Source organism: Mustela nivalis (assembly GCF_964662115.1).
Source record: "Mustela nivalis genome assembly, chromosome: 4".
Classification (NCBI taxonomy): Eukaryota; Metazoa; Chordata; class Mammalia; order Carnivora; family Mustelidae; genus Mustela; species Mustela nivalis.
In genome coordinates, this window is record NC_139023.1 from 147,257,745 (window position 1) to 147,284,496 (window position 26,752).

At 49.1% G+C, this 26,752-nt stretch overlaps 1 protein-coding gene across 2 annotated transcripts in view; it reads left to right on the plus strand.

The window, feature by feature from the left end:
- Window positions 1-21,948, plus strand: part of DPYSL2 (dihydropyrimidinase like 2) — a 128,829-nt gene extending 106,881 nt beyond the window's left edge. For both annotated transcript variants that reach the window (XM_082728207.1, XM_082728208.1), the window contains exons 8-14: window positions 217-337; window positions 8,884-9,040; window positions 9,523-9,664; window positions 11,691-11,861; window positions 15,826-16,005; window positions 16,818-16,983; window positions 18,924-21,948. In XM_082728207.1, coding sequence (XP_082584333.1) covers window positions 217-337; window positions 8,884-9,040; window positions 9,523-9,664; window positions 11,691-11,861; window positions 15,826-16,005; window positions 16,818-16,983; window positions 18,924-19,015 — 1,029 coding nt within the window. In that variant the 3' untranslated portion in view covers window positions 19,016-21,948. The remainder of the gene's footprint in view (window positions 1-216; window positions 338-8,883; window positions 9,041-9,522; window positions 9,665-11,690; window positions 11,862-15,825; window positions 16,006-16,817; window positions 16,984-18,923) is intronic.
- The last annotated feature ends 4,804 nt before the right edge of the window (window positions 21,949-26,752 follow it).

The window sequence follows — 26,752 nt, forward strand, 5'->3', positions numbered from 1 at the left end:
CCCTTCCAGCCACTCACAGGGTCTCGGAAGGAATTGCCCCATCATTTCCACCCACCTGTTTTGAGTGACCCTGGGAAAGTCCCATCCCCCTCCTGTGATGCTGCTCAGGGCAAAACCCTGAGGACGTGGTGGCAGCCTCTCATTCCTCTCCGCCTCCCTTGGTGGGTTGAGGGTGCAGACTGGGCACAGCTCTCACATCCACGTGCTCCTCTGCAGGTCGAGGCTGAAGCCGTGAACCGCTCGATTACCATCGCCAACCAGACCAACTGCCCCCTGTACGTCACCAAGGTGATGAGCAAGAGTGCGGCCGAAGTCATCGCCCAGGCCCGGAAAAAGGGTGAGTGTTGCCTTACCGGCTGTCTGACTGAGGGCAGGTTCGCGAGGGAGGCAGGCGTCTCCTTTTCCAGACCTGCGTGCCAAGTGGGCTGTGTTCATCACGTTCCAGCATTAACCTAATTACCACCGAGCGAGGCGGGGAGCTCCAGTTTCTCCGTCTGTTCCACTGCGGCCGCCTCGTCACCATCTATTTAAAGCCGCGCACAAAGAGTGGGTGGGTGAGCACATTTCCCTCCCGCCCCCGCTCCCATAGACAAGTTGGCCTTGACTCGATGCAGTCTCCATAAACTAGGCGCACAGATGGCGTCCGTGTCCATCTGCCCCAGAGTCCTTCTGGAGAGCATTCTATTGCAAAATGAGTCCCTGCTCTGTGGCTGGTAGTGATTTCTGCCCGGGTGAGTAAGACAGTGTTGTGAGGGCATAGGGCAGAGAGCGTTTTGCCCCCAGGCCCTCCTCATGTCTAGTTCTCTGGGTGCTTGAGTCGCTCCCTGTAAATTATATTGACCTATTCTGGGCTGAGGCTGGCACTAGGGAGCCCATTGAGAAGGTTCTTAGGAGCTAGTTGACTAAGTACAGCCTCCCTTGCTGCTTCCAAAGGTTGGTCTGTGGCACCCCTTATACGTTATGAATGCAACAGACCTCTCCTGTCATCTGCCATGGTTTTGAGTCCTCACACCACCCACGTGTCCTGGGCTTGGGAGTCCAGGTTTGCGGACAGCCCAATGGCACCTGGTTTGTGAGGGTGCACGTCCTGGCCTCATCATTGCTCTCCTGATCTTTGTCTGGCTTTCTCCTGGTCTCTCTCTCGTTCTCTCTTTCTGTTCCTTTATCTCTGTGTTTTTCTTTCTCTGCCAAGAAGGGAGCGGTGTGACCTTTATGCTTCTGTTTCCAGTTTTCTGCGGGATGTGATCGCATGCAGAAGGACCGTAGAAGTCCTTCAATGGTGGGTGACTTGGTGCGAGTCCTAGAACAGATTGCTCAATGACCACTGAGTCAGCTTGTCCCCAGAGATGATGGCTTCCAGACGGACCCAGCAGTTCCCTGCCCGGGCTCCTTGGAGCTCTCCCCAGGGCCTCTGCCCGGAGGCTTGGCCACACAGGGTTGCTGTGTTCCTGTCCTCCTGGACACCTGCCCTCTCCTGGCTGCTAGTAGGAATTGCCTTTTCGAAGTAAAGCGACAGTCACTGGAGTAAGGCATCCACTCAGAATCAGCGTGGGGTTGTTTTCTGGGAGATGCTGTGGATGATCTCTGTCAGTGACCCGCCCTCGCCTGGGCCCTTTGTCTTTCTGGGCACATGTTTGCTTCAGCCTCAGCCCCCAACACTGATCACAGAACCACTGCTTCCACGGAGCATGGGGACAGTTGGCACGGTGTCTGGAAAGAGGAAGTGAGTGGGTAGCTTTAGTTATTTTAGGAACCATGCTGTACCCAGATGATGATAATAAGCAAGGAGTTAAGAGTCTCCTGGGGCATAGGGCGTAGGGCATTTTAACATAATTTTAATATAATTTAACGTTCCATTTAACAGAATGGAAAACCCGAGAACCTGCTTTCTGATTCAGACTTTTCACTTGTCCAAATAGGAGGGTGGAGGAGTCAGTCTCTGAGAACTTGGTCCTGGCGGCTGGCACCAGCCCTGATCTGCGGCTCAGAGTGCTGGCCTGTGAGCCAGCTTGGCGGGCACCTCAGGGGCTTCTCCTTCCCGTGCCTCAGTTTCCTTATTTGAAAAGGAGAGATGGAGTATGTTACTGGAAAGTCCAGCCCCGCTCTAATACTCTCACCTCAGTGCCTGATGAGTCCCTCGGTCATCTTTTGGACTTTGACCCTGTGTGTGTATTAGGCAGTGAGCACTAAGAAGGGACTACTTTGGTCTGTTCCAGAACCTTCCACCTGTGAGTCCTCAGTGTGGTGCCTCCAACACAGTTCCTGCGGTAGCTTTTGCATTCCAACCGACCTTCTGTAGTCTGTGGAACCCTTTGCTTTCCTTGGGCCCGAGCTGCCAGAAGGGAATTTCCGGTGCATTTGGGTGCTAATGAGCAAGAATTAGAGATCCTTGCTTGCTTGTGGGTTCTTAAGGCTCTTTCCGTCTTGTTGGAACTTCATCATAACAACTTTGGGAGGCAGCCCGGGCAGGAATTTTTGTGCTTTGGTTTACTTTGCAGCTGAGTAAACCGAAGCTCAGAGCTAGTGTGTGGTAGGATTGGGCTTGATTGTCAGGTGCCTGACTTCAGGCCTGAAGAGCCACATGAGTAGCTGAGTTACCTTCATGTTTTGAGATTATTTTTAAATGAGCAGTGCTGGTATGTGTTGGGGTTTAGTTTCTTTCTTTCTTTCTTTCTTTCTTTCTTTTTTTTTTGAAGATTTTATTTATTTGACACAGAGAGAGGGAGCATACAACCAGGGGGAGTAGCAGGCAGAGGGAGAAGGAGAAGCAGGCTCCCCGCAGAGCAGGGAGCCGGATGTGGTCTCTATCCCAGGACCTCAGAATCATGACCTGAGCTGAAGGCAGATGTTTAACTGACTGAGCCACCCAGGTGTCCCCATTGGGGTTTTGTTTCTTGACAAAGCTGGTAGAAACTTGAGCTTGTGGGACTCCTGGGTGGCTCAGTGGGTTAAAGCATCTGCCTTCAGCTCAGGTCATGATCCTGTGGTCCTGGGATCAAGCCCCACATCGGGCTCTCTGCTCAGCAGGGAGCATGCTTCCTCCTCTCTTTCTCTGCCTGCCTCTCTGCCTACTTGTGATCTCTGTCTGTCAAATAAATAAATAAAATCTTAAAAAAAAAAAAAAGAAACTTGAGCTTGTCACCTAGTAGAGTTGTGTGTAATACAGAAGTAAAGATTCCCAAACAACCAAGAAGGAAGTAGGATAAGGTTTTATTACACATTTGCGTTCTGGGATCAGTGTGTCCTGTCCTGGATCAAATCCCAGCTCGCATGCATGAGGATGTGATGCCAGGCAGCTCCCATACCATCACTAGATCTCATTTTCTGCGAGGGCAGGGGCTAGCGATAGTGACTTATCTTGTAGGGTGAAGATGGCACCTAACAGAGGTGATAGGCCTACAGACGTTTATAATAACTCCCCACTGTTCTCATGGTCAAAGAGTAAAGGGTTGGTTGGAAGTATAACAAGGATGCCTGCTGATCCAGGTTAGGGGTTTTCTGCTAAGGATTCTAGTTCAGGTGCGTTCTTCCGGTCCCCAATGGCAGGTGGTAAGGCACTGCCAGTTTTCTGCTGCTCCTTGTCTTCATCTGTAAAATGGATACATGAAATTTTCATTTATTCAGCAAACTTTTATTATGTGATCTTGCAGACTTTTGCACTGGAGGCGAGACATGGTCCCAGCCCTCAGCTCCTTCGCTCGTTGGGGTGGGACATTTGGATAGAGAGTCATAATGGGAAATGCTCAGTTGCATGCCAGGTATGGTTAGAACACACAGAGGAAGGGGCCACTGTTTACAGACACACCCCACCTGTCTCAGGGAGATCAGGCTGCATAAGGGGACTCAACATTTCTCTACAGTGGGAGCGGTTGAAAGACCGTGATTTTATGTCTTCTTAATGCCCATGTGCTTCTCCACCTAGAAGGCTGCTGGTCCTAAGTCTGAGACAGGAGGTCCATGGGCTAGTGAGAATGGGAGATGGCCGTAAGTGAGAAGATATTCTATGTGCACTAGACCCAGCGCAACCACCTGCTGTCCTTCCATCTCCCGGAGAGATGGCATCATTTGGGCTGTTCCTCTGCCCATCAGCAGGACTACGTATCATCCACCCCATTCTACAGATAAGGAAATGAAGACACAGCCTGGAAAAATCTATTGGGGGCAGCTTTTCCTCTTCAGAAGAACTTAGACATTGGTCAATTCAGTAGGCTCATTTCGTGGAAGAGAAGTTCAAATGCAGAAAGTAAATATCTTGCCCCAGGTCATCCAGCCCATGGTTCCGGACGCCTGGCCACCTTTTTTCATTGAGGGTCCAGGGTGGGATTTCTCTAGAAATGGCTCCCTCAGACTCCGCTTTGTCCACAAATGGAATCTAGCGTGGCTGCTGGTGCCTTTGGTGTAGGAATGGTAGTGTGTCAGCTGTGCCTGATAACCTCATCTGACAGACGTCTTTCTCCATCCTCCTTGCCCCACCCCTGTAACTCAGAGGCGGATCAGAGGCGGATATGTTCAGAACATCTGGTGAGTGCTGAGGCATGTTAAACCCTGGGAACCCAAGCTGGAACCAAAACTTCCTATGCCCTGTGGGTCAATCGGAATGACTCCAGCGTCGTGAGAAACTTGTGTTCGTGGGGCCCGTGAGGACCACCCCAACTTGGGGATGAAGCCTTAGCATTAAGTTAATTCACAACTTAATGATCTTGACATATGGGTTGGCTTGTGAATGTCATAAAGTCTCACCAAAATCTGGGTTAGGGCTCTTCAGAGAAACAGAGCCCATATATGTCTATGGAGAGGCAGGGAGGGCAGGGGAAGAGAAGAAGGAAGGACAGAGAGAATGAGGGGTAGGGGAAGAGGGGGAGAGATAAGCAGACGGGTCTGAAGCAAGAGGCTCTCAGGGTTGTGGGTGCTGTGAGGTCTGAACCCAGGCAGGCCCACAGACTCAGAAGATTCGAGGTCGCGGCCCGAGCCCGAGGCTGTCTAGAGGCGGACTTCCTTCCCAGTCAGGGCCCTTGCCAGGCTGGGAGTTAGTGCCGTGTTGTCGTGTAGCCACTTGCAGGATGAGACTCTGGGGTTGGTTTCCAGCCATCTGAACTCCGAGACTACCGGAGATAAGGCTCTCTTTCAGGGCAGATGTGGAAACTTTTGTGTCATTTCTGTAGCGCTCGGGCCGGGAGTCTGAATCGCCGGACTCCTCCTTTTCTTTCCCCACTTTGCCCAGTGTCATCAGGAAGAACCAGCCACTCTTGTTAGACTCAGTTTGACAGAAATGTTCTAAGGAATCAAATCCACGGTCAACCCAAACTTAGCCTCTTCTGAGACGTATTTGATAGGGGAATCCAGTGGTGATATTTTGTGCATCTCTGTTGACCCAACACGCTATGGACTGGTAGTGCTGGTTATCCGTGGAGAGCCCCTAGGCTGTTGAATTCTGGCTGTGGGCTCTCTGAGAGGAGAGAGAGAGTGGTTCTGTGTGTGTGTGTGTGTGTGTGTCCCTGTCGATATTTTTTTTTTAAGATATTTATTTATTTATTCGACAGAGATCACAAGTAGGCAGAGAAGCAGGCAGAGAGAGAGGAGGAAGCAGGCTCCCTGCTGAGCAGAGAGCCCGATGTGGGGCTCCATCCCAGGACCCTGGGATCATGACCTGAGCCAAAGGCAGAGGCTTTAACCCACTGAGCCACCCAGGCGCACCCCCCCCCCCCCCCCCCGTTAATTTCTTACTGTGCTTTCATGGCTGCTTTTTGAGATACACATATGTGGTTTCCCATTGTTTCCACTCTGGATTTGTCCTCCTGCTTCTCGTTCATGGGAAATGACCTAACTGTCAGAGCCGGGAGCTGTCAAATACTTCTAAACCCCAGCCTCGTATTTATTCTCCCCGGATGCACTCAGGCCCCGGGCTCCTGGTGAACAAACACCACCGCCAGGGCCTTACAGTTCCCGTCCATGCTAGAGGGCCTGCCAGAGGCTGGCTTGGGGTCACATCCTTCAGTTCAGACTTTGCCTGGAGAAGAAAATCACGAGGGTCTAACTGCTGCCAAGGAAGAGTCAGCAGTGTGTTTGGAGGAGTGCGTGAAGGCAATTTCAGCTTATTTCATGGTTTATTATTATTGGGAGTTCTCTGTGGCACGCACTTTAGTGTGGTCTGTGGCCTGGCGCAGGTCCAAAAGCTCATCCACGGCTCCCTTCCATATAGGGTTTATAAAATGGGAGAGGTGCCCTGGGAAGGGACTGGGCCGCCATTAGGACAGAGGGGTGGAGCCCCGTACTGGTGGTCCCACATCTCCCTGGAGGTGGAGGTCCCCTACAGGATGGTTTAACTCCTGCCCTGCCTTTGGGGGCTGAAGAAAAGAAATCAACCGAGAGCCAGCAAGAACCTCTGAATCCCTTGGAATGTGAACAGGCCAGAGCAGACATGAACCACAAGATGCCTCCCTCCTTCTCCAGGATCCCCATCTTAGCTCGGCCCTGGGCCAGGTGTCCTGCTCGTCCTCAGTCTCAGGAGGCAGGTTCTGGTGTGCGATGGCCTTGGAGCTCTGACCCCGTGCTGGGCTTGCTGGGGGGCTGCTGGCTGGGTTCAGCCCTTTGTGGGGAACTGCGAGCTCCTGTGCACAGAGAGGACGGGACTCGACTCCCCAGCCTGATTTGTACTTCACAGAAGGGTCACGGTGGTCGAGGGCACTCAGAGTTGTGGCATCCAGGAGGTGTTACAGGAACCAGATGCCCCTTGTAAGAAAGTTTCAGGGAGAGGAAGAGCAAGAACAAGTTACCGGAAAATGTTTATGCTTGCCCATGGATTTTCAAAGAAGGTCTGACCACTTTTGTTCTCTGAGCGTTCCACTCTCTCGAACCTATTCATGTCCACAGAACCGGGAAACCTTTAGGGTGGGAACCTTTGGTTCCCTAATGACTGGCAGAGACCTCCCCTCTGTGCTCAGGCAGTAGTGGGACCCCCAGACCCAGCTGGGTCAGAAGGTCCGGCTGAATGTGCAAACCAAAAGCTGGGAGCTGGAGGTCCCATGAGAGCCCAGGGCCCAGCATTGGTCTGCTTGGCCATTTGCGTTTAAAAACGGTGCTGGCAGCAGCTAAGGCCTTCTCATTGTGCAATGTTCTTCCACTCCGGGGTGAGCTGGAGCCGTTTATGCAGCTACCCAGCTGGCTCCTCAGACCAAATCCTGCCTGGGAGGCTTTGAGTGGATCAGGAACTCAGGAGCCTTTCGGGTGATTCTGAGCTTTGGCCCTGTTCTGCCTGGGGGGTTTCCTGCTGTGTGAGGCTTTCCTCTGGGTTCTGTAGCCCGTGGGCCCTCCTGCCTGGGATTGTTACTGATTTCCTCAGGCGAGCTACGCTCCCCCAGCTGGAGAGCTGCTCCTCTAAAATTCCTGAGGCTTGAGCAGCAGGGAGGGTGTTATGGTGTATTATCAAGAGAAAAGTCCTTGGAAGAGGCTGGGGAGAGGAAAGGAGGTGCATTCCTGACTGGGAAGTGTTTGGCCTTGAGGACCTTGTGTTTGGAGAAGCGGGAACCCTGTGGGGGTTGCTGTGGGGGTGAGTCAGCCGTGTGTACGAAGGGAGGAGGCGAGGAGAGGTGCATTCCTGATGGTGGTTAAGGCTGGCTGAGGTCAAATTCCGGCGCCGATGCCCTCGATTATGTCCTTTCATCAGTGTGAAACACATTTATTGAGTGCCTACTGTGTGCAGGCAAACTCCTTTTCTTAGGAATTGTCCCATCAGGTGGAGAACCAGAAAATTCAAAATTGGGTGGTGATTGGGTTATTGGAGGTGAGGACCTGGGTGGGTTGTGGATGGTGCTGAGGAATGGGTGAACTTTGATACGAAGCTGGATAAGGAAGGGCATTAGATGCTTCCTTGGAAAGTTTGTTTCAATTCTTAAAGGTAGGAGGGCTGCTTAGGAGGAGTTTATGAAAGAGAATGGTGTGGGAAGATCGCTCTGAAAGTGTCACAGGGAATGAGGGGGGTGTGTGTGGAAAAACTTGGAGAAAGCAAAAGCAAATATGAGCTGTGATTGGGAGGCTGCGTCAGAATGAGCCGGGAGCAAGGAAGAAGGCCTGCTGGAAGGGAAGGAATGTTGGTGACCAGGGAAGGATGTATTTAAGGTGTCGAAGCACTGGCATTCCGTGGCTTTGGGACTCCTGATTTTCTGGCTTGCACTGGAACAGAGAGGAGGACACGATTTGACGTTCTCCGATGATGTATTAAGTTAGACCAAGCTTCTGGAAACACTAACATTTCGGCAGTGTAACTGTGCAGGGTCCCTCATTTCTCAGTCTTGCCAAGTCGGCTGTGCCTTTGCTGGCTCTCAGGGACAGTGGCCCTCATGTAGTGATTCAGGGATCCACTTTGTCTCTTGGACCCACCCGCAGGGCTGTAGACAGGTTCCCAAGTGTTTCAGCCCACCGGTCTCAGGTCTAACTTCCTTGCTCAGCCCCAGAGCCAGAATGGGCAGTGCAAGGGGAGGCAGTGGGGCAGTGTTGGGAGAGCCGAGAAGTGTTTTGTGAGCTGTGAGGTTCACCTTGAGGTGGAGGGATGGTCCCATGGATGGCCCCAATGAGAAAGTCTGGATGGCATTTGGGGCTGGGTGCGTGGTTGAGCAGGAGGTTGTTAGTAGACGTGGGAATCAGCAGTTTTAGAGGTAAAGAGTGGGGCCCAAAGGAGGAGTCTTGGGGAGCACACTTTGGGTGGTGACTTCGGCTGGTGGGGCTGTCTGGCCATCAGCGTCCTCACCTGCAAGAGGGCACTGGGGCCTCCTTGGAGGGGATGGCAAGAGCCCGCAGACCGCAGCCGGGCCAGCAGTGATTCCCACCAGGGGGGTTTCCTTCCCGCACTGTAACGTGAGCACTCAGCCTTGTCTTTCTGTTTGTCAGGAACCGTGGTGTATGGTGAGCCCATCACTGCTAGCTTGGGGACTGATGGCTCCCACTACTGGAGCAAGAACTGGGCCAAGGCCGCTGCTTTTGTCACCTCCCCGCCCCTGAGCCCTGACCCGACCACTCCGGACTTTCTGAACTCCTTGCTGTCCTGGTGAGTCTTGGTGACCCGGTCACACTCCCCATTCCCAGCCTCTCCCCAGACTGGCTGACCCATCAGGGTACAGCCTGGTGGGCAGAAGCAGACTCGCACACAGAGAGACCTTTGTTCTCAAAATTCAGATTGCAGAGCGGGAACGGGGCATTATCACACTGACGTTGTTCTGCGGGGAAAATCCAGATAAAACCTGTGCCATCTTGAAAGTCAACCAGCGAGGAGCGGTATCAGAAGGCTTCCAGTGTGGTGCCGCAACACCCAGAGATTAGATACCTCACGGAAGGGATTTAGATACACAGCAGTGTTATAATGAAGCTTCAGGACCGGGTTGCTTCCTCCTCCATGTCCTGTCTCCTGAGGGGGGAGGATAGGCTAGTTCAGAAACTTCTGGTGGTTCGGCAAATTAAAAAAAAAAATCTGTCCAAGGGTGACTGGATGTCAAAGATTAGTTAAATGCTGGCTGTGTGTTTTCCTTCCAGCGGAGATCTGCAGGTCACTGGCAGTGCCCACTGTACATTCAACACTGCCCAGAAGGCTGTAGGGAAGGACAACTTCACCCTGATCCCTGAAGGCACCAATGGCACCGAGGAGCGGATGTCTGTCATCTGGGATAAGGCTGTGGTAAGGAGCAGGGGCCTTGCTCGTGGACTGATGTCAGCTTGCCCCTGCCTCCTCGTCTCATGGTTGTAGGTCTCACAGAGGCCCTGAAATGGCAGTGGAGAGAATTCTAGAAGCTGGTACTTGTGTGACAGTATTTTTCCAGTTTGGGAATCCCAGACAGCTCCTTAGAGGTCATTTCCTCCTAAATATTACATATGTATTTATTAGCGTTGTCCTCTGGGTCAGTGGAGACTGGAAAAACAAAAACAAAAACAAGACCAACCCAGAGACTCTTTAAAATAAGGACTTTTTTGATCACTCAGGAAAACACATTTTTAGCAACCTGGTGACCGGTCTCAGGCAATCTTCCACTCTGGGAAATGGGCTTCGTTTCCTTAAAACTGTCTCTTCGGGCTCTCTGGAGTTAGCCTTTCTGCCCATTGCAGGCGTCTGGCAGGCTTGTTTTGAATGTCCACCAACCTTTCGGGGGTCCTTTGGGCTCTGATTTGCAGTGTTTTAAAACGTAGTAACACAACAGGTTTTTCTGGTTGTTAAGGATTTCTTTAGATATGGAAACAATATATCCTTATTCCAGAAAGAGCAGGGAAGGGAGTAAAAAATCCCTCATCACACATCTTTCAGATAACTGCAATGAACATTTTTGACAAATGTCCTTCCGGTTTTTGCCAGTGCAAGAGCACTCGTGTGTGTGTGATATGTGTGTGTGTGCGTGGGTAAGTAACACTGGCATCATCTATACTATTCTGTGGCCTGTTTTATGAAACAGGGTATCATGAAAATATCACCACTTCCTTAAATGTACCTGAAGAACTTGACCTTTGGTAGCAGCAGTTTCCATCTTAATGCTAGAGTATAATTCATTCATCATTCTTTGAATGTTCATATTGTTTTCTGATTTTTTTTTTTTAACTGGGACAAACATCTTGTATACACATCCTTGGACAGATCTTTAATGATACTTGTAGGTGAAATTTCTAGAAGTGTTATTCGTGGGTCAGAGGGTATGTATATTTTTGAGGCTGTTCATGCCGACTTCTGCCACTAGGCCCAAATTGGTATTATCACCAGCAAAACAGAAGTCTTACTGACCTGGCTGGCGAATTTGTTTTACACTTAATTCTTCAGTTACTGATTACAGTGAATTTCTTTTTCGCGTCCTTAATTTGACATTTGTCTTTCTCTCTCTTGATACCTGCTCGTTGCCTTTGCTCATTTTTCTACGAGCTTCAGAGCGGGCTCCTTAACTCAGAAACAGGCAGTCATTTCCTCAGAGTCTCTATCTGAAGGGAAGAGGAAGACAAGTGGTAGCGATGAGGAGCTGCTGGGAAGGCTGTGAGAAGACCGGGGCTGGCCCCTACGGGATGCCACGGACAGCCAGACACCGGCCTAGGACCTCTGGCTGGGCCAGACTGGAAGCCGAGGGCTGCTGAAAAGACCAGTGTTTCCAGCCAAGCAATGTTTTCTGAAGAGCCCGTGCCTCAATTTTTTTTTAACTTTTTATTTTGAAATAATTATAGATTCAGAGGAAGTTAACAAAGAGAAGACAGAGGGGTCCTGTCTACCCTTCATCTGGTCTCACCGATGCATTATTATGACACCATACCCAAGCCCACAGAGTGACAGTGTTGCAGTGTTCGCGTGTGGTTCTGTGTCATTTTACCATATGTAGGGTCATGCAACCACCTCCACAGTCAGGACCCAGATTTCGTCCCATCGCCACGAAGACCCACCCTTTTGCTGCCCTGTGCTAGTTGCACCGACCCCCAGCCCCTGGAGGAATCCCCACCGCGTCCCTTGTTTGTCCTCCATCTCCGTAACTTCGTTATTTTGAGAGAGGGCTAGAAATAAAGCCGTGTGGTCTGTGGCCTTTTGAAATTGGTTCTTTCACTCTGCACAATGCCCTTAGCATCCATCCATTAGATCCATTGTGTGGATCTAATGCGTGTTCCTGCTTTTGCTAAGGAGTGTTCCACCCCTCAGCTTTTTAGCTTGCTTTTGGGGTGTATGTGTGTGTCGTACTCTTCAGGTCACTGGGAAGATGGACGAGAACCAGTTTGTGGCCGTGACCAGCACCAATGCAGCCAAAGTCTTCAACCTTTACCCTCGGAAAGGCCGCATTGCTGTGGGATCTGATGCTGACCTGGTCATCTGGGACCCCGACAGTGTCAAAACCATCTCTGCCAAGACCCACAACAGCGTAAGTCCTGTTAACTGCATGGACCCAATCCCGAATGAATTAGAGTCCCAGAAAGGGACTGAGGGAGGGAGAGTCCCCAGAAAGAGCTTGCTGTGATAGGAATGAACTTTTTCCCAGGGTATATTATAACTTGTAATTTGCCAAAGGGGAAGGAAAAAAAAAAAAAGCTATCTTCTTCTCTTTGGTCAGGACAGTAAGACTATTCCTCTTCTCAGCATTTTGGAGTTCTTTATAGGTAGAGCTCTCTGTCTATAGACCTTCAGAGCCTCCAAAGTAATGCCAAATGTCAGAAGCTTCTAGAAGTCAGGCACTGCCCTATTTTTTAACAAGGCACTGCTTTTTTTTTTTTTTTTTAAGATTTTCTTTATTTGACAGACAGAGATTACAAGTAGGCAAAGAGGCAGGCAGAGAAAGTGAGGGGGAAGCAGGCTCTCTGCTGAGCAGAGAGCCTGATGTAGGACTTGATCCCAGGACCCTGAGATCATGACTCGAGCTGAAGGCAGAGGCTTGACCCACTGAGCCACCCAGGCACCCCAGGCACTGCCCCGTTTCAATGGTGGAGGGCAGCACCTTTCATGGCAGTGCCTTCTACAGTGAACCCACAGCAAATATTCAAATGCCCATTGGGCACTTCTATTCCTTTAAGCCACTGCTTTCTCATGTCAGTGTTCTAGACAAAACCCCTCAATGACAAGATGTTCTTTTGGTCTTAAAGGAATGAACTTTGAGTTGACTTTTTCCCTCCCTCCCTGCTGGCTGGCTTAGCTTCCCAGCATAGTGTTACAGCTACACCTACGTGTAACTTAGATCACAACCTTTTTGGGATCTAGAACAGCCTTGACGGGCAGCGCTCCTAGGGTCCTGCCCAGTGAACATACCTGTTCATATGCATTAACAACACTGTCCCATTTACTCTTCTTGGGGCCTTCTCAGTAAAGAGATGGCACCATGACCACAGTTGCTTAGTGGGAAGATAGGAAACGGAAGCTTTGAGAGCTTATGTGACCAGTCTGCTGTTACATGGCTATTTTGTGGTAGAACCAGAACTAGAACCCCCCAATTGTCCAGAGTGCTTCCCTAGCAGACCACACATGCAGCCTCTTGGGCAGGCTTAGACGGAGACAATGCTTCCCCTCCCTGGCAGTCCGTTCTGCAGAGGGGATGGGTAAAACGGGACTCATTATTTAAGCTGTGGATGACTTAGCTAAGGGGTGTGCATATGGAGCCCTTACCGTGGCAGGAGAGAGACTGTGAGGGAGAGAGGATTTGAGGAGACAGAGTCTGCCATTCACGCATCACTCCCAAACTTCCCTGGAGTGATAGCACTGCCCTGCCTCTACTTCCAGGCAGCCCCATGTAAGAGAAGTGCCTCTGATCTGTCCTCACCTGATTGATTCAGAGAGTCCACATTAAACACATTTGTGCAGCATTAATCATCCGGGAAAATACAAATGAGAGGGTTTCCCAGCGTAATACGGTGTTTCATACTACTGGGCTAATTAGCTTTAATTTGTAGCATTTAGCTAACTATTACTGAGCCTGTTGCTAGAAGCGTCTGCTTGGGCTTTTCAGGCATCCAGCCAGATGAGTCATTTTAGGGAGCCCCAGGGTTGGATGTAGGTTAAAATGGTCTATACCTGGTGAGCAATGCAGCCTCACTGCTTTGCGGTTTGGCGGAGGGGCGGGTCGGTTCTGTATTCCCTGAGCTGTGAGCCAACCATTGGGCTTGTTCGTTTGTTAGTTTTAAGTGACGTAGATTCATGGGGCTGGTTCTTCCCATTTTTACAAAATGGCGATGGCTCAAGACCCATTTAGTCATTTGTGATCTGTCATTTACAGGCAATTAAAGTCAGCCTAAGCGTGTTGTGATGGCTCTGTCATTAAAGAGCTTGCAATTCTATTTTGAAAGGACAGTAGAAAAAAAACCAGACCGTGGATGACTGGACATTTCCTAAATGCCTGGTCTGTGCCAAGTACCATGCTGGATGCTTCTGTTCCTTTTATTTCCTTGAATCTTGGCATCAGTCCTGCGGGGCAGGCTTTATCCCAGGGAGATGAGGAGCTGTGAGGGACTTGTCCAAAGTCATACAGCCGGGGTATGGCAGACCAGGGATATAAACCCAGGTGGATGGCCCCATATCCAGGGTGGTTGTCAGTCCTCCATTAGGGTGCAAGAAGAGCTTGTTGGAGTGTAGACGCAGGTGCAGAGTAAAAGATGGGGCTTGATGGCCTCAGGGTAACACACCCTGTCCGAGGTCGGAGATGATAGGACTCTGACAGTGTGATCTACCCGCGTATGTTGCTTTCGTGTTGTCATATTCACGTAAGCCTTGGGGGAGAGGCAGATGGAGAACCTGTAGTTCTGAGGCAGGATTCAAGTGATCTACTCAGAGTTCCACACACAACTCCTGGATTTCACCAAATCTGAGATGCCTTGATTTGAAGATATTCCCTGAGTTTGTATAGCACCACGAAAGGAGATGCACCACTTTGAGTCTACTATGAGACTCCTTTAGGGCTTGCCTCTGCTTTGCATAGGACAACTGAGAGGCGACTCTGCCCTGGGGAAGGGGGAGTGCAGAGAATTCTGTGTGCCTCAAAACATTGGCATTGGGAGTTGAGCAGGCAGAATGTCTCCTGAGAGGCTGAGCTGCAAGCCGGTCCTCCCACACATTGGTGGTGTGAATTCCTGCTGCCACAGCAGTCCACAGAAATGTCAGGCTGAGCAATTGATGTGAAATGGCCTCAGCATGGTCACCTCCTAGGCCGGTGAGAAAAGCCAAGCTAGAGCCCGCCAGCAGAGCTCATTCCATTGCTGTGAGACATGCACTGATTCCAGCATGATTGTCTTCAAATGGATGAAAGACAGTCCAGGCTTGAGGACACACACTCTGGTCCCAGAGTGCGTGTATGGAGCGCCCCCCCCTTCCTTTCTGCAGGTGCATCTCTGCCTCACTCCTTAGGTAATTTCCAGAGGATTCTTTGGGGTCTCGGGCAGTGCCGACAGCCTTTCCCTGCTGTCTTTAACCAATAACACGGCATTCCGACACTGAATGTGAGCTGTGAAGCCAGCCCAGGGCTTCCCCATCCTTCTGAGCCCACTGTGCCAGGCAGAAATGTTCTCCCGAACTGCACTGGCCCATTACAGCTCTCTCTTCACAGACTGACCCCTGAATGCTGATAACCAGTTTGACTTTACCAAGAAAGCCATGCTGCTTTCGCTGGTGAGAGCTTCCCTGTGCATTCTCCAGCCACAGTCATTGGTGCCCGGGAACAGGGCAGGCAGGAAGAAGTGCAGGGCATTGTGGAACCTGGGGAAGGAGCACAGGGTGAATCGAAGCTGGGGGATGGGACTGGGGCCTCCTCTTTTCTGTTGCCTTCTTTTGCAACAGCAGACTCACATGCATACAAAGATCCTGCCTGTCTTCCAAGAGGAAGCCCAGATATGTCACCCTGCAAAGCCTGAAGCTAGAAGGATAGCTTCATGGTTCTGGAAGTTAACTAGATGTCAACAATTCATTGAAGGCTTGAGTTCCCACAGGCTTTTCACTCAGGGACTACCATTGAACCTTGTTGCTAACAGATTGAGAACCAGGAAAGCCAGTGGGAAAACCTGCTCATGGATGGCCCCATTTCAAAATTTAGATCTTGGTCAGAGAACATCTTCGGATTTTAGCCCAATGGGTGCTTAAGTCAGTAAGGACAAAGCTGCCGCTCATACAAGGAATCACTTCCTTTGTATTTGTTAGCATTTACAAACCCTCGTGCTTTCCCACACAGTTTTTCTGTTCAGCTATTTTCCCCCCAAGAGTTTTGAGAGGCAGGGAAAGATAGTTCTGGACAGGAAAATGAAGACAGAAACATTAAGTGCCTGCTGGGGTGGGTATTCGGGACAGGGCCTTTCTTTTGTCTGTGAGATCTTGGGCAGGGTGTATGCTAAAGTTTTCATGCTCTCTCTTCCTAGTCTCTTGAGTACAACATCTTCGAGGGCATGGAGTGCCGTGGCTCTCCACTGGTGGTCATCAGTCAGGGGAAGATCGTCCTGGAGGATGGCACCCTGCATGTCACTGAAGGCTCTGGGCGTTACATCCCCCGGAAGCCCTTCCCTGATTTTGTTTACAAGCGTATCAAGGCGAGGAGCAGAGTGAGTAGCTTTGATCTTACGAACTGTTTTTGTTATGGGTTATGTTCAATTCTGTACATGCCGACTAAGCACTTTGAGTTAGAATATTGAGAGGAGGAGGTGGAGGAGTATGAAGGAGTATGGAGGAGAGGTGGCTCACGAATAAGGGATACATGATCTTTTTATTTCTGGAGCTCAGAATACCAGTAGACAAGTCAGGTATGTCCATAGCCAGCCAGAATGAAGTAAGACTGGTGTGTGCTGGGATGTATAGTGGTTCAGAGGAGGTAGCCACTGCCTGGAGTCCTAGGGAAAAGTGTCATGGGAAGAGGGCATTTCGAGTTGGGTTTTGAGGATTAGGTAGGAGTTTGAGAAGTCAAAGAAGGGAGACAAGGAAGTTAGAATGTCATGAACAGGGAAGATGTACAGTGTATTCAAGGCACTGGTACTTGAGGACTGTGAGGCAGAGAATAGACAGAGCTGTGAAGGAATTACAGAGAGAGTGATCTTGAATGTGAGCTTAAATCTCTTCACAGAGATTTTGAACTTGGGTGTAAGTTAAAGTGCCTGGGGGGGACAATGGTAAGAGACGTTAGTCAGTTTTTGTAGAGTAACCAACTACCCATGGTCCATCTTGGGGGAACTTCAGCCTGGAGTGGTGGGGGCTGGCTCCTCGCTGACATCTGTCCCCACTGTATGTGTCCATAAAGAGAGCCCTCCCTCCCCACTCTCACAGGCCTGTCCTAACTGCCGTTCCTTCCCCCTTTAGAGAGTTGCCTGGGAGATGTCCTCTGTGAACGTGGCCTGAGTCAAGGGGCTCTTGTGTTTTGCAGCTGGCAGAGCTGAGAGGGGTTCCTCGTGGCCTGTACGACGGACCTGTGTGTGAGGTGTCTGTGACACCCAAGACTGTCACTCCAGCCTCCTCAGCTAAGACATCTCCTGCCAAGCAGCAGGCCCCACCTGTCCGGAACCTGCACCAGTCTGGATTCAGTTTGTCTGGTACGGTTATGGTTTGGTTGGGCCCGGTTCCACGGGACCTTTCTTGCTGAACCAGCAAGGCTTGTTTTTGTTTGTTTATTTTGTTTTGTTTTCTTCCTCCAAAGATTTTATTTATTTATTTGACAGAGAGAGAGAGCCATAGAGCACAAGTGGAGTGAATGGCAGAGGGGGAGGTAGAAGTAGGCTTCCCACTGAGCTTGGAGCCCATTGTGGATCTCAATCTCAGGACCCTGGGATCATGACCTGAGGTGAAGGCAGATGCTTAACCGACTGAGCCACCCAGGTGCTCCAAGGCGTGCTTTGGTTAGAGGGGGTGCGGGGGACTTGGGAAGGAATGAAGCTCATGAGAAGTACTAATATCCCCAGAGATGTAATTCCTATGGAATGACCAGTTGGGTCATTTCAGAATCTTGACGTGAGTGTACAGCACATACAACGTCATGGTGTGCATACTCTGTATATATAGAGCTTGATGTAGTCAGAGGACATTTCTCCAAAGTCTCGTGTCCATCCTAAAAGAGGGTGTTGTGGTATTGTTGTGGTATTTCAGAACTCTCTTTGCCCCCATGTATGCAGCATATCGTGGTAGCTCAGCTTGTGGGGTCTGGAGCTTGAATAGTTGGACTCTGTAGCCAGACACAGCTATGCCTCAGTCCCCTCATCTATAGAATGGGTATAAGAGTAGTGGCTACCTTGTATAGGGCTGTCAGAAGGGTTAAATAAGTGACCATCCACGTAAAGTGCTCACAGCAGAGCCATTTGATAGTTGTTATTTGTGTGATGTCAGCAAAGGTGAGCTGTCCAGATTGTCAGGCTTCCTTACTTGAAACTTGTGCTCCTCCATTTGGTCTATAGCTAAAAGCCTTCTTTTCAAGCTCCCTGAGCCACAGATCAGTATCCCACTCTCTATGGGACGTTAAAGAAACCGTTAATCTGATAGGTTTTTTTTTTCCTTGTCAAATATGCTGGGTTTCAGAAAGTTACCATGTGTAATTCCATCTGTGGGTTACCAATTTTCAAAAATTTTATTATTTTGGTTTTTTATTTTTTTAGAGGGGGGAGGGAGAGGGAGAAAGAGAATCTTTTTTTTAAGATTTTATTTATTTATTTGACAGACAGAGATCACAAGTAGGTAGAGAGGCAGACAGAGAGACAGGAAGGGAAGCAGGCTCCCCGCTGAGCAGAGAGCCCAATGTAGGGCTTGATCCCAAGACCCCAAGATCATGACTTGAGCCGAAGGCAGAGACTAACCCACTGAGCCACCTAGGTGCCCCGAGATAGAGAATCTTAACAGGCACCACATCCAGTGCAGAGCCTGTGGAGCTTGATCTCAGGACCCCCTATGATCATGACCTGAGCTGAAACCAAGAGTCAGACACTTAACCAACTGAGCCACCTATGAATTTTCAAAAAATTTTGAAAAGAACAAGCACTAGTTTTGTCAGAGAGTGAAATGGGCATAATCATGGCTGTGCTCTTTTTTCTGACCGGGCCATTCCAATCTAGGGAAGCATCCTCACTCTTATTCCTGGTTACACAGCAGAGGTACAGAGTTGGGGGAATAGAATGCTGGAGAGAAGGCTGTAGAAGCCTTCAGAAAAGCCACGCAATCTGACTAATGGGGACACGGGCAGGCTGCAGTCTCAGTGAGTCTCCAGCTGAAGCATGGTGTTATTTCATATACAGTTTTACTCTTTCAAGTGAGGGACCCAATCAGCTTTTGCAAGGACTGCTTTACAGGGTCGGTGATTTCTTTGGCTACCTTAGGCAGGTCCCTTTTTTGCAGTTTAAACTTGCAGTGAGGTTTTGGGAGAGGGACAGAGACTGGGCCTGGCCCTTTTCTCCTGGGCTGTGCTGTTTTGGTTTAGAGGGGGGACTCCTGTAACTGGTCCCCCCCACCATGTGACCCTTTTTGACCCCCATCCCTGTCTCCTCTCCAGGTGCTCAGATCGATGACAACATTCCCCGCCGCACCACCCAGCGCATTGTGGCTCCCCCTGGTGGCCGTGCCAACATCACCAGCCTGGGCTAGAGGCCAGCCGGCAGCCTACTTGGGGATGGGGGATGGGACACCTGAGGACATTCTGAGACTTCCTTCCTAACTTTTTTTTTTAAGAGCCTGTGATAGTTACTGTGGGGCAGCCAGTTCACGGGGCTCCCTCTTGGGCCCTGCACTCCGTCCCTCACCCGGAGTCACTGATTTTGCTCACCCACTTCCCTGTACATCTAAGGAATATCACACCCAAGTCTACCCACCAACCCCATACACGGAACTGCATCCAACACTCAGACATGCGAAACAAAGCAAATCACAACGAGGGTATTTTTCATCTCTAACCTCTGTTGTACTTGTTACCATCTTCCTTTTCATGGGGGGAGGGGGGCGGGGTGGGGGGAAGATAAAGTGAATTGCCCAGAGCTGCCTTTTTCTTTTTAAATTTTGAAAAGTTTTCTTCATGGGTCTAGGGAGAGGGTGGGTGGGTCGGGGGGAGTAGGTTTTTGTTTATTTTTTTTTTCTTTTTACATACTAAATTGGGACGCCTAATTCAATATTAATACAAGGGGTTTGAACTGGACATCCTAATGATGCAATTATGTAACCATTGAGCTGCTTCAGGGTGGGTGGCAGACTCGTGTCCCTCCTGAGAGGCTCCAAAATGTCCGCATTGCATTCCATCGTCTTCTGCGTCAATTGTTGATGAAGGCAGGTTTTCTTTTGGCCTAGATTTTGCTGCAGATTACATTTCTCGAGGATTCTCTTCTCCTTTCTTAACATCTTTTCTGCTCTCTCTCTCCCTCTCGCTAGCTTTTTCATTCATGACTGTTTTCATGTCTCTTCCTTTCTTTGTGTTGCCTAAAGCCCTTGTCTCTGAGACCCATGTTTTTTCCCCGTTCCCCTGTGTCTTCTCAGATGACCAGATCTCCTGTCTTAGCGTGGTCGTAAGAACCTGCCTAGAAGGGTTTGAGCTTTGTCACTGCAGCCATAGTAATATGCTTTCCTAGTCCACACACGACTGGTGCTACCCACCCGCCCCCACCAGGACATGCGTTTGAGTTCGGGATGCTTCCGGGTGCAGCGGAAGGACTGAGCTACCCACACTCACCTTGTGGGCTCAGCATAGAAACTCGAACAGTACTGAGATGTTGCAGAAACCTGAGGCTATAGGACATAAGTTTTTTCCTCTGTGCAATGCTAACTAACTAAAGAAAAATGCGGTCAAATCTGTAAATTGAGCCCCATGATCCAAGTGAACCAGTTATCCTGGAGCCAGCCACCAGCTCAGTGTTGAGTTGGTGCAAGTCTGACCCTGGGGCCTGCTCTTTCCCGGCTAAAAATATCTTTTGGGATTCCAGAGCATTCCGGGTCTTCTCACTTCGGGGCAAAAAATATTTTCTTGTTCAATTATTTTGGGAGATGTCATGCAGTCCTTCTACACGAGATACATTCCAAGACCCCCAGTGGATACCTGAAATCGCAAATAGTACTAAACTTGATATGTATTATTTTTTTTCCCCATATGTACTTGTGATATACTTTAATTTATAAATTAGGCACTGTAGGAGGTTAACAACAACAATAATAAAATAGAATAATTGTAACAATATACGGTAATAAAAGTGATGTGGATGTGGTCTCTCTTTCTCAAAATACCTTATTCCATACTCACCCTTCTTGGGATGACGTCAGCTAGTAAGGTGGCTATGTGATGGGATGAAGTGACGTGAATGACGTAGACACTGTGACAAGCGGCAGCTCTTGCTGACCTCCTGACGGTACGTCAGAGGGAGGAGCACTTGCTTCTGGACGTTGGTTGACCGCCAAGAACTGAAGCCTCGAAAAGCAAGACCACAGATGAATAAGACCTATCGTATAAGAAGGCCTTCTAAACTCAGAAAATCCTTGGGAAATTCAAGTTAGAGTCCATTTTACTTTGTGAGTGGGAACAGCTGTTGAAGGAGCGATAGGTCCCATCAGAGCTGTTGTGGGGAGAAGATCTTACAAATCGAGCATGTGGCCCTCATAGAGACCGCAGGTGACCTTGTGTCCACATCCCGCCCTCGTATCCATGACCCTTCCCGCTAGCTGCCTTCGTGTCGGGCCCTGTCTTTGCTGATTCATGTTGCATTTCCTTCCAAACGCGTTTACAGATTCTCTTAAGCAATGTTAGCGTTTGCAGGCTTTTACTGAACCAAATCTGCTTTCGTAAAGCATAACACGGAGAAGTAGGTCACTTACATCACACTCGTCTCTCCACACGTTTTGCCTTTGGGGTTATGGTTGGGGTTTATTTTTGGTGGTTGTTGTTGTTTGTTATTTTAAAAGTAAATTGCACTTTTAAAGAATAATTGGTTAACTTAATATATTTGCTTTTTTTTTTTTCTCACCTGCACTTAGAGGAAATTTGAACAAGTTGGAAAAAAATTTTTTTTTGTTTCAATTCTAAGAAACACTTGCAGCTCTTTTAGTATTCACTGAGTCTTCCTTTTTTTTCCTGTAGCAGGTCATGGTGGTTTTGGTTATTTTGATTGTTTTTTTTTTAAACAATTTAAAACCTGAAGATTTCTGCAGGCTGTGTAAGCATGTTTACCTGTTGGCTTGCTTTGTGTGTCTGTTAAATGAATGTCATATGTAAATGCTAAAATAAATGGACAGTGTCTCCGAACTGAATAACTACAGTGACTTGATGCTCTAAAAACATTGTAGGATTTAATCATAGATGGTTTCTAACCCTTGGAATTGTGATTGTGACCCATGAGTGGAGGAACTTTCAGTGCTAAAGCTGACGATGTGTGTAGCCAGGAGAGTACCTTCTTTTTTTTTTTTTTTTTTTTTTTTTGTAACCACTGTCTTAATGGCAAAATAATTATGGTAAAAAAAAAAAAAAGTCTCGTGTTTATTATTCCTTAAGAACTCTGTGTTATATTACCATGGAACGCCTAATAAAGCAAAATGTGGTTGTTTCAGGGGTGTGTCTGTGTTGAGATGTTCAAGGAGGCGGTTGCTGGGTCCGGCCTGCCTGTAGCCTTCCTTCCCGAAGCATTCATAGGTGTCTTTGGCCTGGCTTTGCTGATGGTCCCAGTTCAAGAGTTTTCACTGCATGTTGTAAACTTGCAGGCAGCTCTGAGCTTGTGTCCGGGCCACTGAGGTCGAAGGCCAAACGGAACGCTGCACGGCAGAGCATAGTATCAGTCATAGACTATCCTAGTGAGGGTGTGAGATCTTTCCAGAATCAAGCTGCAAACCCAAGCTTGGAAGTGGGAGTCTAGGGGGCACCATGTAGGGTTGGTGTGGTGACTCCTGTGCTCTCTGCGTCCATAGAGCTGGTTCATCCCGGAAAATCTTCAAGCTACAAGGAGGTGTAAAAGAAAGAGATCGGGGTTGACTTGCATCCAAGTAGCTTGCAGGAAAGCAGGACATAGAGTACGTGTTCCTCCACGCCCAGAGCAGGTGAAGGGAATGCAGATTGGGGAGGGGGTGGGCCAACCCCAGCCGGCTGGCCGCTAGATTCCCACAGTCCCTTGTTAACTGATGCTGGTATATTAGGTCTGAAGACACTGAATGACGGAGGTGTGTGCTTGGGGCTCCCCAGGCCCATCCTGCGATTGAGGAAATCCTTCTCTCTTTCCTTTCTCATTGTTTTCTTATCCAGCCCTGTCCAAATAGGATATGAGGTGGTTTGCAAAAATACACACACCATACCAAACTTTATAAACCAGAGTGTTTGAGTAAAGGGAAAACAAGGAAAAATAAGAGAAGACCTGAGTGGAGTTCGTACCACACACCTGCCCTGCAGTTGTAAACTTGGGAGGGAGCTCGAACAAAAAAGGCAGATACGGCCGGAAGACCATAAAAGCTTTATAGTGACCAGAATATACATTAGTCCTTCAGAAGGGAAACAGATTTCCCGCCCTCAGCTCTACGGGCAAGTCCTGGCGGCCCCCTGTAACCAGTGTTGCATGTCTGGGTCTGGTTACTGCCTTCACTGTATGAGGTGACATCACTGTTACTTGGGAAAATCAAATCTGTCCAGAAAACGGGCAGAAAGGCTCGCCCTATTACAGGACCCATGACAAGAAGGGAAAACCCAGGCCCACAGCCCATGCTCTTGTTCCCACCCTGGCTTCATCCTACACCAAAAAGTACCCTTGCTCATGCCGACAGACAGCTCAGCCCCTAGCAGAGAGTCACCCCCAAGGTGGTCATCCCGGGCTGTGAGGTCTGCCCTCTGGAGAGGCCCACGTAGATGCTGAGGGGAGGCCTGGGTCCATCTGAGTGGAGACTGGCAGGGTAGCCAGGAGCAGGTGCTCTAAAGAGAAAGACCCATGGGTGCCACAAGGCTAGACGATGGAGCTGGGCAGAGAACTCTCTGGCGGTGGGATTTAATGCAAGATAGATTATTTTATTTTATAATTCTTTTAAAGATTTACTTATTTATTTTAGAGAAAGAAAGAGAGAACACACAAGAGGCCAAGAGAAAGAGGGAGAAAGAAGCACACACCGCACTGAGTGTGGAACCTGTTGTGGGCTGATCTCAGCACCCTGAGATCACGATCTGAGCCAAAATCAGGAGTCAGAGTCTTAACCCCCTGAGCCACCCAGGCACCTGTCCGAAGACAGATTTTAAAGCATCAAGGAAAAGCAAAGTGGAATGCAGACCCTGCAGGAAGGGTTTCCTTCCCGTGTTGGTAATACCCTCCGATAAGTTTCTGTAGCCCATGTATTTTTGTAAGAAAAGGGAGATTTACTCTTTTCTCATCAACTGAGGTGGGAATAGGGTTGGATGGGGCCACTGACGAGGTACACATCTTTCGGAAAGCCTCCATGGGTCTTATTTACCCTTCCTGCAAGACAGATGATGTCAACCTAACTCGGGTTTAGGACCAAATCGGAAAGGACAAGCCTTACATCAGATGGCGTGCAGAGCCGAGGATTGTGAAAGACCACTGGGAAGCTGCCGGAAACAGTGTCCTCAGGGTCTGTCCTAAAATAGAACTAGATTAGTGGATGACTGGTGACGGCAGAGGTCTTTAGTAGAGCGCTGAGCCTGTTACCGCGACACATCAGAGAGGCTGTCGATTGTCCAACAGAACAATCTGTTGGCTGAAGTCCCCCGCTGGACGGTAGCTAACATTATCACGTGCCAGGCTCTGCTCTAAAGGCATTTCACATGTCCGTGCACTTAGGCTTTGCAGCAACCCGGAGAGGGCCCCTGGGTACAGGGGACACGTCGAAAGTACAGAGAGTTAAACAGCTTGCTCAGAGCTGGGCCTTGAACCCATTCGGTCTGGGGCCAGGGCTCATGTTCTCCATGAATATTATTTAGTATTTCTTAGGACTAAGTTCCTGCTTAGAAGCACATGAGAAAGAGAGAAGGTGGAAAGTGGCAGAGAGTAAGCCTGTGCGGGCAGAGAGATCCGTGGAGGGAAGTCATGGACCCGCGAGAGCGTGGCGACAGAGAGCATGACAGTCTCATGCGGCTGACACAGATTTGGAGACCTGTGGGCTCTAAGAGAAATAAGAGAAATAAGAGGCCTACAAAATACACAGGGCTAGGAGAAAAATGGGTTAGAAGGATAACAATAATAACTTGAGTATGGTTGAGTTTTATAGAGAAGATTTGGAGAAATTGTATTGATTTGGTGAAAAATTACAAATCATGTATAGACACAAATGTATATACATAATTAATTTTTATAAGGACCTGGAAAGAAAAAAAAAAGGAATGTCTATTTTGGGGGGAAATATTTTATTTATTTATTTATTTGAGATAAAGAGAGAGAGCAGGCAGAAGCAGGGGGAGTGGCAGAGGGAGAGGGAGAAGCAGGCTCCCCACTGAGCAGGGAGCCCAATGCAGGACTCGATCCCAGGACTCTGGGATCCTGAGCTGAACTGAATGCAGATACTCCACCGAATGAGCCACCCAGGAGTCTCAAAAGTAATGTCCGTTGAAAATACTTTGAGGGGCACCTGGGTGGCTCAGTTGGTTAATCATTCGACTCTTGGTCTCAACTCAGGTCTTGAGCTCAGGGTCATGACTTTGAAAAAAAAAAGAGAGAGAGAGAGAGAAATAAAAAGAAAATACTTTGAAAAGGAGCAAAGGGACCCAGATACATAAGTGCATTGCTGTTTTTGAATATTGGATGTCCAGTTAGGACAGGAACAGCAGATGCCACCCTTAGCAATGAAGAATGTGGCCTCCACTTAGGGTTTGGGGTCTTGAAGGAGGAACATAACATGAGGGACTCATGGAAGGAACTCAGGGAGAATTGAAGACCAAACATGATAGCACATAAAGTATTATGGTTCAAATAATGTATTACATTGAGATTATTTATGTGATTAGCTTTGGCAGCTAAGCTTTGTCTGTGCTATAGTTACACGAACATTCCTCATCCTAATAAACTTTATCCCTCTCTGGAAACCTGCTGCGTGGGTTGGGCATGGGGTAGAGGTCAGAGAAATGTGGGCCATACACTTCCAGTGATGACCTCACTGGGACCAAGTGTTTCCAGCTTTATCTTACAACTGTGGGGACACCAGGGACCTCCGATGGGACCCAAGTGTAGATGCCTTAGGGAAGAAGTGGGGAGGAGGGAACTTATTGTATGCTGTTCACAGCTCTTAAGGATTGATCTCTCTTCAGAGAGGACTAGATGAGGCTAGGCTTCTGAGGCTTTCCATTTCTGGTGGTTATTCCACTTGATTTTTCCTATCACTCCAAGCGGCCGCCATTTTTTATCCCTCAGCGGTTCAGAAGTCCTCTGTGTACACAATAAGCCTATGACAAATCTGCTTCTCCGTGGTGGTGTGCTCCCTCTGCTGGAGACAATCATTTCTATCTTTTCTTTTCTTACTAAGAGTTACGTGAGAGAGCGCAGAATGTAATCAAGGACTGCCTTGTTTCTCAAGAGAACGAAGAGGAGGATTAGCTGTCTGCCGGGATGGACTGTGGGTATCTTGCCTAGGTGTAGGGAGAGGGGACCCCAGGTTTATCTTCCACTCTGACCAGCGTTTCTACTCACCCACTCTGACTATACCCATGTTTTGACATCATACACCTTCCGTCTGTTGACTTGGTTGTCCTCTGGCTGTTAGTCTCCCCAGAGCCATCCACCAGGACCCACCAGGACTCTCTTAATAGTTCCCTCAATTTCTTTGAACCCATGTCCTGAAACTGTACCTGTTGAATGAACCCAACTCTGGATTCCTGACCGCAGCAGCCCTGCCAGCCAGCACCCTGCCGGAGCGGCCCCTGCACCACTCTGTCTTGACCCAGAGCATCAACCGCAGAGGATAAGGACAACCGCTTCGGGGTGAAGGATCTCCTGACAACTGCTTAGTTGCTCCCCAGCATCCATACCATGTGCCAAATCACGAGGAATGAGAATTCATGACCCACCCCTAGCTGCCTGGCCTCCCTCTAGGACACTACTAGATTCTGAGAGGCCCAAGCACTACTGTGCAACAGGGGACATCTAGCCTTCCATTCTGTTCTCTCTTGTACCCCACGTGTTGTTCTGGGCATCTGTCATTTCTGTGCTTCCTCCTCTTGACCAAACCTCCCACTCTCAAACTCTACATATGTGCTTGAAGACCAACAAACTCACTCATCTAATTCAATATACTCCCATCTTCACTGAACATTCCCTTCTACAGCTCTGATTTTAAAAAGAAATCCTGGGGGAGCATCTGGGTGGCTCAGTGGGTTAAGCCTCTGCCTTCAGCTCAGGTCATGATCTCAGGGTCCTGGGATCGAGCCCCACATCA